Source organism: Cottoperca gobio, chromosome 15 (genome assembly GCF_900634415.1).
Source record: "Cottoperca gobio chromosome 15, fCotGob3.1, whole genome shotgun sequence".
NCBI lineage: Eukaryota > Metazoa > Chordata > Actinopteri > Perciformes > Bovichtidae > Cottoperca > Cottoperca gobio.
The window spans coordinates 20764912-20776905 of record NC_041369.1 but is presented as its reverse complement, the minus strand read 5'-3'; the positions used below and the strand labels follow the sequence as shown (position 1 = coordinate 20776905).

Here is an 11994-nt window from a genome sequence, read left to right as displayed (position 1 = left end):
ACTGAAGATTCAATTCAGTTTATGAGAAGGAGACATGAAGCTGGAGTCAAAGGTGGATATTCGGTGTTTATCCCCGTGTTGTTCCAGCTCGCTGTGCGGCTGGCTGGTCTCGCAGGGTCCTCCCACCCCCCCTCCTCTCCGCACGACTTGCTGCAGCCCGGTGCGTTGTGTAAGACGCGACCTGTTATGGCCACCACTACTTCCGGGTTTCAGCAGTCTGGTCCAGATCCTCCGCTCCTCCTCAGCTCAACACACACATCCATTGTACACAAACGGGCAGGCGGCTCACCCATACACACGCACTCACACACATACAGACACATACACACATATATATACGCACACACGCACAGCATCGATCGTGGCTCCTTTAAGAAAGCCTAAGCCAGAATTATCACCCCACCTCCTCTTGATCTCCTCTAGACGCTTTTGCATAAGAAAATCAAGCCGGGAGCCGAGAGTGATCAAAGAAAACGAGAGGAGAGCTGCTTCATTTTTTAACTGTGATTGTGACCATTAACATTTAGGTGGTGCCGATCCCGTGGAGACGCGCGTCGGACCATCATTCATCCGGTACTTTTGACAAGCCCTCGCGTTTTGACTGACAGGCGGAGTGGCAAAAAGCCATGAGAGTCGCCAGTTTTGTTTGAGGGGCTATTTTATTTTCATCCTGGTTTTGGAAAAGGAGCCTGGCGCCGCTGCCCCGAGGATAGCCGAGGACTTATTCGCCGCGCCTGGGCTAAACTTGCGCAGACAGCGGGGGCTGGCTTCACCGTTCCGTGGAAAAACAGGCATACGGGATTTTGGCTGAAACATCTTCCCATTTATTTGGATTTTCTTTCTTCATTTCGTCTCCACCCTGGCCTCAGAGGGGATTTATCTAAACTGAAAGGACGACAAGGGAGTCAGGAGGGTTATGGCGCAACGGGTACGTAGGGCAATCCCCCCTAAAAAGTTTCTCTAAGTCTGCTGTGTTGAATGCAATCCTGCACTGTAACGTGGCTTAATGACACACATACCCGCGCGGACACACACTCGCGGCGAAAGTTTCTGTCGTCTTTCTGACACATGGGGACACAATTTCATTTTTGCCGTCTTTTGGCACGGTATTACGCACGGCCGCACTCGTTTGCTCCAGAAACCGGCCCACTGAGGGACATTGGAAGCGTGATCATATCTCACATCGGTTATGTTTTTTAGATTAGTTATGACAGGCCAGTTACTGGAAGCGAAATGGGGGAGGGCAGAGAGGCAAAACAAATCTCCACTTTTCTCCTCAGACTGTTTCGTCATTATTTCATATTGACTGGAGCATTTCTGAACAAAACAAAAATCCTTATTTCACCGTCAGTTCTGCTTCATCGCTCGACTTTACACCGCACAAAAAAACTGTGCTAAAAACATGCAATATCAGCATAATGCCAGGGATGCAGTTTTTAGTAATGAGGTGATGACAAACGCTTTGATTCATACACTCCAGAACTGCTTCAGAACAGCGGCTGGGATCTTCACACGGATAGTAAACAGTGTAAAAGCAGAGATGTTAGGGACACACTGGACACATTTAGCTGCTTAGTTTGGCACTAGAGCTGCACCACGCTGGGGTTTGCACCTCTTTGCCTTTAGGGTCGAAATGCTCAGCTTTAAGTGATAATGCGTTTTAGTCTTTCCCCGGCACTTGTGGGTCACTTCTAAAGAGCACTATCAATAATGCAAGACTCTTTTTTTTTTTTATCTGCTAAAGAAGCAAACCTCGAAGAGAGCTTTTATTTAGGCTGTTGCATACCTAAATCTACATGTCTGCGTTTCAACACACCAGCCGAGTGTTCAATATCTACCAAACAACAGTGTGAACGCTTCACTACATTATTAAACTGAAAACTTACACTTGGAAAAAGTTTGAATATGCAGTTGCAGTTTAACATCGTGTGGAAAACACAACACGCGTTTACTTTAGTTTGTTGCGTGAACTAATCACAGTGTGTTTGATACATGCTGCACAATTATGGGCCTTTAAAATTAGAAAACACTGCAATTAACAAGTTTAAGACATTTGTTGTTGTATAGAGTGAGAACACAGGGAACAAGAACGGTGGTGTTAAAACTAAGTAATGTCTGATTCGTGATAATAATAATACTAATCATGATAATAGGCTATAACAGCTGTAGATTTACTTTTTGTACTCCCAGTATTTTTGAACATATTGGATAATTCATATGTATTTGAGCTACAAAGGGTCACTGTGGATAAGTTGAAAACAAAACTAGTTTTCACTTCAGAATTAATGCTCTAGCTTTTCCACTGTGAACAATATCCTGCTGAACAAGTCACTTAGACTTCAGTCTTACAAACTTGTTTTCTTGTAAACACGTACAAAATAGAAGCACCGAGGTGAATGTATTTCTCATGGGTCACGAGTGTCAGTATTTTTGAAAGAAAGCTGAAAAAGGGGGCAGCTGCGTGCACTAGTGTCAGGAAACTACTTTGAATTAAGAGAAATGTTGAAACATGTCGACCTGTTCTGGAAATTAAAGAAAGTATTTCGCCGTGTTGCCAGATATTAACTTTACCTTCTTTTTTTTTTGTTGAGGAAAATCAAGACTTCATGTCTCACTTCTACAACTTCAAATAACTTTTATAATATTTCCCTCATTTATGGTTTTATAGCAATGTTTTAACCAGAGATTTGACATATTCCTGTGCATGTATATTCACTGTATGCTCACTCGCGTGTTTGTTGTGTGCAGTACGAAGACTTGCCCCACTACGGGATGGACGGGGTGGGCATCCCGACCACCATGTACGGAGACCCGCACGGCGCCCGGTCCATGCAGGCGGTGCATCTCAACCACGGGCCCCAGCTGCACTCCCACCAGTATCCGCACACCGCCCACACCAACACTATGCCTCCCAGTATGGGCTCCTCTGTTAACGACGCTCTCAAGAGAGATAAAGACGCTATATACGGGTAGGTGCAAGCCTCCGGTCCGCGGGGAAACTCACTCTCTGGCGGGCAGGCGTGCATCCAGGCCTGGAGGGGCCAGCCGGGGTAGGCCAGTGGGTGCAAAGTCAGTCCCGTAGCAAGAAAAACACCGGCTCAATGCTCGGGACGGCCGTGCCTCTCTGTGAAATGTTTCAGCTAAACACTGGAGCACCGAGGCGCTGCAGCCTTTTTGTTTTCTAATTCCCCCACAGTTTAGAAGTCATGTTCACCACGCGCTGAACAAATACTACAGGAGTAATATATAGTTTACTTATGGAGTTTATCTTACAAATGTCCTGCTTTTAAATTCACTGAAAAATGTATTTTGACTCTTAAGAATAATTATGAGACAAAGTCCACCTTAATTAGAGCTTCTAATTTAGTATTATTTTTAAATGTAACTTGCTTAATTTCTTATTAAGTTTCATGGTTTATCATAAGATAAATAATTACCTTCTCTCTTTTAAGCAATTTAATTAATTGTGTGTAATGTGCCAGGCTTCAGCAAATTAAAAATATATCATGTTTAAAGGAAATCCCACATATGCATGTCATTTATTAATTTACAGGAGTTAATTAAAAATTCTAAGCATGATGTCTTCACGGTGGCTAAACATGCCAGTAACAGTTTCTCCATATTACCCCACACTGACATAACTTTCAACACATTACCGGTCTGGACTTATTTACTCTGAGGACTTCAACAATAAATATTCAAGAAGAAATGTGCGCACACATAGTCTCCTTCAGCTTTAAAGGCTCTCCCCCAAACACACACACACACACACACACACACGCCTGGGATCCAAACGGAGACCTGTGCAAGAAATTGTTTGACTGACTCTAAAGCTTTTATGCTATTAGGCGCGCCTAGATTTAATCACAGAGGTCTGCCCGCTGTTTGCAGCCTTTCTCCGAGCCTCTGCATAATATAATAGCATGGGCTGCAGCAGCAGTCCCCATGGGCGAGTTGTTGAAGAGTAGCATGGCTGGCTAAATCTAGCCTGGAGTAGTCTTGACCCCGACGCTGTTCTCTCTGGTGACATTTGCTATTGTGTGTGTTCCCAGGCACCCCCTGTTCCCCTTGCTTGCACTGATTTTTGAGAAATGTGAATTAGCGACTTGCACCCCCAGAGAGCCCGGGGTGGCGGGCGGAGACGTCTGTTCATCGGAATCTTTCAATGAAGACATAGCAGTGTTTGCAAAACAGGTCAGGAAAGTTTGACTTTTTTTAATTTGCATGCTCGGACTGGTTGAGCTCTCACCTGCATGCAGTACGTGTGGAGCTCTTGCTTTGGTGTGTGTGTGTGTGTGTGTGTGAAGTTAATCCTGCATTGAGAGAAGAGAAAATGACATTTAGTTATAAAAAAAAAAAAAGTTATTTAAAATGTTTTAATTGTATACATTGTGTTTGCTGTGCGTAAAGTAGGAATTAATTAAATACACCATTATGACAACACGTGCATGTCATATTTAATCTTATGTTATGTATTGTATTATAACTTTATAATATTTTGTGAAAATGTTTTTGCTTTTAGATTCGGGCAGAAAAGCCTTTATTTTCATCGAATCCAGAATTGGATAATCTGGTAAGAAACTTAAAAATATATCTATGACAAATGAAATGTGCTCGTTTATATTTACTCAGACTATTTTGTAATATAGCAGCTGTAGTTTCCATGTTTGTACCGGGATATTCATATGTGTCAGAGAGCCATGTGGCTCTGAAAAGTCAGGATGGAAGTGATGTTCCTCTTTTTGGGCTGTTTGATTTCATGATAGCCCCCCGTTGTATCTGCAGATGAAGGGCCGCTGTTAGACAGCTGACACAAACCTTTGAACTCCGTCTGGGAAGTTATTCTAGTCATGCTTTTCACTTTGTACAGTTTGATACTTTGAATGGGATGTGAGAGTAACGTTTTCCTCACGAGTAGTTGCTAATAGATCTCTGACTCTGAGGCTTATTGCAGCGCCAGTCTGTACTGTGTGCCTGCTCTCCATATTGCAATAACGTCCAAGTTTAATATCTGTTCCACATAAAATCCATTCATATGAATATTTTCCTCGTCTGCAGTTACTTGTATTGAGAAAAACGTGCCTGTTTAATATCAAGAGATCTGAGCAACTCATTTTTTTTTTATTGTTATTTAAATTTTCAGATGATTCAAGCCATTCAAGTTTTACGATTTCATCTTCTGGAGCTGGAGAAGGTAATATTCTCTCACCATTTCTGTCCAGTGTGCCAGTTCTGGCCTATGGGCTGTATTAGCAAAAAATTATTTTTGCTAGTCGGTTATAATTAGCGTCAAAATCAATCATGGGGCCATTTCTCTTCCGCGTTTAATCACGACGCAAGCTGTTACAACTGGAACGGATATCTCTGTGCCCAAATCACACTGAATGTTTTAATGAAGTTTAATGCTGGCAAAAATTGCATGCAAGGTGAAACATATAGGCGGGTTTTTAGAAATAATTCCTTGTGGAGGGCAAAAGGCCCCATGCAGCCATCTGTGGATAGAGGGAGTAGTGGGTGTAACACTCCGCGTCAGATGGGCGACAGTAGCATGTAAAGTCAACTTTAACATTATGGAACATTACCAAAGCTGTTAAAAGATTTAGTTTTTAAAAGTTGTTTCTCATGTACTGCCCTTGCTCACTTTGTAAATAGGTTGCAAACTGTATACTGTGCAACTATAAAAAAAACATTTAAATGTAAATCAAGTTGAAGGTGGTTTGCTGTTTCTCTCTTATTTCTCATCTGACATTATTACTTCTCGGGCGACACGATGCGCAGCATTGGCAGTGATAATGTAATAAGTCGACGAAATTAAACAGTTTACCTTATATGTCAGTCAAACGGGTCACCCTCCTCTAATGGCCACTACCCTGGGCACTGATGATGAATTTAACACGGGTGTTGAGTGCGTTGTAGCCCCTGAGCCCTCTTGTCACTGTCAATTTTCGACGATATCTCTATTTTGAGAGGAGAAAAAATAAAGTTACTATCACAGTCGGAGCACACTGCCTCAGCACGGCACGGCACGGGGACTGGACACACCTTAGCCTGGCCTGAAGAAGCCCAAAGTGATCTTTTTTTTTAGGTTTTAGAATTTCAAAGCAACGATGAAGCGATATATAAAAAAAAGTTATAGGAGGCTAAATACATATCTAACATTTGAGTTTTTATCATATTTAGTCTAATAACTTACCCCAGTGCCAACATGTTGTCAGTGATTAGTCATGCTTCATGTTAACTCTTTAAAAATATTTAAATATGTTAGATGCAACAACTGTGCTGTGATCTTCGGGTTTGCCAAATTGCCTAAAAAAACCTCTTCGGGGCTCTTTTGCATGTCAAAGGCTGCCATATGTGTGTGTGTGTGTGTGTGTGTGTGTGTGTGTGTGTGTGTGTGTGTGTGTGTGTGTGTGTGTGTGTGTGTGTGAGTGAGTGAGTTGGGGCTGTGTTGTGGTTGCACATGTCACTGTTGTGTGATGATGTCCCTTTTTGGGTGAGTGTGTGACGCCTCTGCCTCCTCTCTCTCTCTCTCTGAAGGTACACGAGCTGTGTGATAACTTCTGTCACCGGTACATCAGCTGCTTGAAAGGCAAGATGCCCATCGACTTGGTCATAGACGACCGAGAGGGCGGGTCCAAATCAGACAGCGAGGAAATCACAAGATCATCAGTGGCCCTTGATCAGGTACATCTCTCTCTCTCTTTCTCTCTGTGTGTGTGTGTGTGTGTGTGTGTGTGTGTGTGTGTGTGTGTGTGTGTGCGTGCGTGTGTGTCTGCGTGTGTGTGTACGTGTGTGTGTTCTCCCTGCTGGCTATTGAGCTATTCTGGGTCACTTCTCCGCTGCGCTGTTATTTGCATATGATTAAGGCTGTTTTACATTCCATCCATCGGAATGAAATTTTTCTGAATAATGTTGCTATTATTGGCCCATTAAGACTTGAACCCGGAACCGACCTGGGAAGATTAGCTCGAAAAAGCATCGCCATAAACTTGACCTGTTTCATGTCGATTTTAATTTAGTGCCTCTCCATTTTTCTCTCTCTTCTCGGTGTCTGTTTGAACCAAAGCGACACGTTATCGCCTCCTCTCTGGTGTCTCGCCCAGGAGAGAGCAGCAGCAGCAGGATGGGCTGCACACTGTGGTTGAGGTGCCTTGCTTTCTCCACTGTGGAGTTCACGGTTCATTACGCGTCTTGTCAGTATTTTCCCTTAGACATGAGTGCACATTGCTTACCGAGAGCCCTCTTCTCTTCCTCCTTTATTTCGCTCAGAGCGCGCAGATTCAGCAGCAATAAGACGGTTTTATTTTCCAAATGCTATAGAAGCAGCGGGTATTAAAGGTAGATTAGGGAGTGTTTCCTTTTGTGCCGATATCAGAGATAACCACAGCCTTCATTATGTGCTCCACTGACTGTTGGTACTCCGGAGACATTGTAGTGTGCGCACAGGCATGACCCTAATGGCCCATACACTGCCGTTAAATAATGATAACAGCAACCAATGATTAGAATTATGCAAATCTGGTGTTTCGGCCATTAATAGCTCGAGTCATTTGTGCAGGAGACAGCGCTGCAGACTGTGACGCCATGTTTCAATAAGTTAAACTATCCCAGAGTTTTAAGGAACGGTTTAGGAGAGTAGCGGCTACAGCCTATGGATACCGATGAGGGAAAAATCAAGTGGCCAAATTAAAGGGATTAGTTGGATAGTCCGACATAAAAAGTAATGAAGCGATTAGGCTAAATAATTTAAATCCGCGGACTTCCATATGGTTGAGTGGCTGGTCTGAGTAGAGAGAGGCAGCCACCGGCTTTTATGTTCTGTGCTGAATGGCAGGACTGGGAGCGGACTGGGGCCCGACTGGGAAACCCCCCACCCCGCCGCGCATGCACTCCTCCATCCCCGGCCCTTATGTCTGATTATGGAAATGAGAAAGATCACCCGGAAGATTATACTTCATTTAATCCAGGAACAGAATTAAATAACACAGACGCCACTTGTGCATTTAAGTGTCTCTTTGAACGGCTTGTTGTATACTCTCGGGGATTCAGTTGTCAAAGTTTTTTTTTTTTTAAATAGATAGGTCATGGAATGAAGCCTTATGCTATATAGATATGGAAATAGAGTGTGTTAAAACCCATGGGTTTCTAGGTATATGAAGAAAATTATGTTGTGCTTGAGGCACTGATGCGGATCTTTAATTGACTGTAAGATGAAGACATGGCCTATTTTAATATAATGATGGTCCCTACATATAGTCAATTCAGGGCAAAACCACATAAGCTTATGTTTACACTGATATGACAGAATACTATAAATGACCTACAGGCAGAGTTTGCTTGCAATGCAGGGAAAACTTTTTGACAGATGTGTAATATTGAGGGATGGGCTGATGTAGTAGGATAACATTCAGACTGTCCACAGCAGCAGGCTGTGTGTAAATGGGCATATCCAAACAGGCAGAGGGTGCATGCCTCTCACTGCTGAATACTCATATTGTCAACCTAATGGCACTTCACTTCATAACTTACTTGCGACTGAATATATATTTTTTGAGTTTTGCCGGCTATTTTTGTGTGACATCTTATCTGCAGTTGTAAGCCGGTGACATCCTTAACGAATTTGCGTTGTGTGTGCATTATCTCTTTCCATATGTATTTTTAATATATGCCCTCGGGCATAAAGTTGAAGTGGACTGGAAAAAAATGCTGAGAATTTGCACAAAAGAACAATGTTAACAAGACGGAGAAAGCAGGCTCATTTATTCATAAACCAATTTATTCCAGTGAGGCGACTGTAGCAGAGGAGGGAAAAAAATGTCAGAGGAAAAAAATACTTTGAATTTATTAAACTCAACAATCCAACAACGCTGACTTTCTTGCTGCATTATGCACCCTTGCGTCATAACAGTAATTTTCTGAATATTCTTTACATGTCTTTACATTGCTTTGTTAGCTAGCCTATGCAGGCAAATATGGAGGGACGCTGAGCGCCCCTTTCAAAAGAAAGCAGAGCATAGCTGAGAGGTGAAAAAGTCAGAGAGGCTCTGCGCTGGCTTGTGAATGCAGCCCAGCCAGTTTGGGCTCACCCTCCTGTGTTTGTGTGTGTCTCTCCGTGACGGTGTCTGTGTGTACGTGCACATGTGCATGAGCTGTGTGCATGCATCTGTCTACAAGTGTATGCATATGTGTATGTCGGTGTGTGTGTTTGTGTGTGTACGCTTCTGTATGCATATGTGTGTTCAGACTGGCCTGATAAATGCAGCTCCCCCCTCAGGTGCTATGTGAGTGGAGTGACTGGTTAGCACCAGTTGGACTTCCTTAACCCTTTCCCTGCCGTTCCCTGGAGAGCTTCCCACCACGTTTGCCTCATTTCTTCACTTGAGCAGCACATATGCAGTCGCCCCGTTAGACATATACGTCCCGCTTTGAGTTCAGCTGTATACAAACATAGAAGACACAATAAAATGTTGAATTTAGCAGAGGCCTTTAATGTGGAGAGGATTGTGTCCACGCTGACTCTGCGTCTGCCTCAGTGCTCGTTGGCAGCAGTCTCTCTGCTGATGGCGTCCCTATTTGCCTGGCACACATGTTTACCTCAGTCTAAAAGAGAAGGGGAGGTATTTCCACGCCGCCGTACGTCATTTGCACAGTTGCCTTTAATTGTGCAGAGAGCACGGGGAGGGGCGCAGCAATTTGCTAATGAACTCCGAGGGCCCGGCTCTCCGCTGTAGAGCAGAACACTACTAATAGTGCTGAGGACTCACTCCAAGTCTCAAGAGCTCCTCTACTTGATTGAGCCATGCAGGCTGAAGTGGAGCTGGAAATAATTGAAATTTCCCTTAAAAATATTCTCCCCCTGCCTTTTCTGTGGACGTGAGAGAGTCCTACATGCTTATCAACACTCCGCAGTTGATCTGTTGAGTTGATTTAGTGAAGAGGTATTTTTATAATAGAGACGCTTTGTGGCACTGACATTTTCTCTCGTGTCGTTGAAATCATGTAAAAAGAATGTGAAATATCCTCCAATCTGAAATAACATCTATACATTTGGATTCCGTCGCTGTTTTACTTTAAGTCCCGCACAATCTTTCCTAAACAAACTCTGCTTGTGTGAGCTTAGTGTTGTGGTCACTGTGTAAGAATTTACTCTTGATAGCGCTATCGCGGTATCTTTTCCCAACAATTGGCACTGTTATGCCATACAAGTGCTGGTTTCCAGGTCAGTGGGACCCAGCAGTGTTGGTTTAGGTAACTCTGGTGGTCAAAGAGTGACCCCTGGCCCCCCTCCCCTCCTAACTCAATGGAAAGCCTGACCGCTGGGGTCAGTCACTATTTTCCTAATCAGTACGCCGCTATCGCTAATCTATCCGCTTCTCGTTGAAGTATGGATCAAGTTACACCCGACTTAACAGGCGCACACACTCTCTTTTTTTCATTCCCCCTCGCTCCTACAGTGGCACGCTGCTGATCGCAATACAAACTTTTGAATCATCGTGGTGATTGTTAGTAATGGCAGCTTTTGTAGTTGAATAGAGGAGAGGTTTGACCCCCACTCACTCCCTCCCTCCTCTACACCCACTCCTCCCTCCCCTCCCCTGAACTCCTTTTTTTTTTTTCCATTGGGGGAGTGAATGCAGGGCGGCTGTTAAGGATTCAACAAGTGATACAAAGAGGCGACCACGTGACTCGTGTGTTTCTTAGCCTCTTCATTATTGTGATGGAATAGCAAGTAGGGGTGATTCTGATTAAGCAAATCAAGGCCAGGCTGACTTCAAAGAGTGTCAGCAGCTTCTTGTATATGTTCGTACATCAACTTTGTTTTGTACTAGTTTCTGGACTTTTTTTTATTTTTTATTAATTGTTTTCCAATCATGCAGTATTGCTGGAAACTAGTGCTCAGTGGAGCCGCACTGTGTCAGAGCTATTCTCTCGTGATAGCCACACAATCACAATTGCAAATAAAGTTCTTGGCTTGTGTCTCGTGTTACTTGTGATAGGCGGCCATCTCTGTCCCAGAGGCCTGCTGTGGTTTCTTTGGCTAAGTAAACAATAACCTGGCTTAACACATGTGTACTTAGCTAATGGAAAGTTCCTCTCCCCCTTAACCCCCTGCGAGCCTCTGACAATGGCCACCGTCACAAACAGCCCGTCTCCAAGGGATCCACCAAGAACTCCCAGCGCAGTGGCTGCGAGTTAAGCTAGGCTAGGCTAATGAAGTAAACCACAGCAAAACATGTCATTAGGAAATTACGCCTGCCTTTTCATTCACAAGCGAATAAAAGAAATATGCTTTGTTTGGGGTTAGATAGCGCAGAGGGGAGAGCACTCCAGTTAATGTTTTTGTTTGGATTTCAGCTCACAGAGAGTAAACAAGGAGTCTGCAGCGAAAAGTGAAGTGGAAGAGGCCACAGAAAAGCAAATCAGTTTGTCAGTTTCTGTGAGTGTCATCTAAATGGACTTTGAAAGCTCTGGTAATTATCTCAAACATGTAATTATCTTTGGTTGTCTCTATGAGGTTAACCCACCCGTTTTAAAAAGCCGATTGAAGAGTACCTGACGGCTATTCGATGTAGCATACTTTACTTACTCAAGAGACCAAATCCAGTTTTCTCCCTCACCCCCTTCAGCAATTATAAGGTTATTTCTTCTTTCTTTGTCTATTGTGAAGAGTTAGGGAGGAAGGGGAGTGCAGAACAGAATGGGAGGGAGGAGGGTCTTTTGCTCTCTCACTCCTTTTTCTTTTTTGTTTGAACCACGCATACCATTATCAGCCCTTCTTTTCATTTTGGAAGCACTAATATTGCAGCGAGGGGAGGAGAGGGGTGGAGAGGGGTGAAGAGAGCAGAGAAAGCGGAGGTAGTTGGGCAAGCACTTGCCTGGCAGGTTATCAGAGAGGCAGATCCTGCTTTATCTAGTCACAGTGGAAAGCAAAGTAAACAAGAGTTTACAATAGCTGGCCTTTCAGCCTCTTTCACTAACAGCTTCCCCAGCAGC

The 11994-nt window shown here is 43.7% G+C and overlaps 1 protein-coding gene across 1 annotated transcript in view; it reads left to right on the top strand.

Moving 5' to 3' along the window:
- The first annotated feature begins 230 nt into the window (after positions 1–230).
- Positions 231–11994, top strand: part of meis1b (Meis homeobox 1 b) — a 78303-nt gene continuing 66539 nt past the window's right edge. The window contains exons 1-6 of the mRNA XM_029449807.1: positions 231–928; positions 2749–2969; positions 4053–4194; positions 4523–4573; positions 5144–5194; positions 6538–6684. Coding sequence (XP_029305667.1) covers positions 917–928; positions 2749–2969; positions 4053–4194; positions 4523–4573; positions 5144–5194; positions 6538–6684 — 624 coding nt within the window. The 5' untranslated portion in view covers positions 231–916. The remainder of the gene's footprint in view (positions 929–2748; positions 2970–4052; positions 4195–4522; positions 4574–5143; positions 5195–6537; positions 6685–11994) is intronic.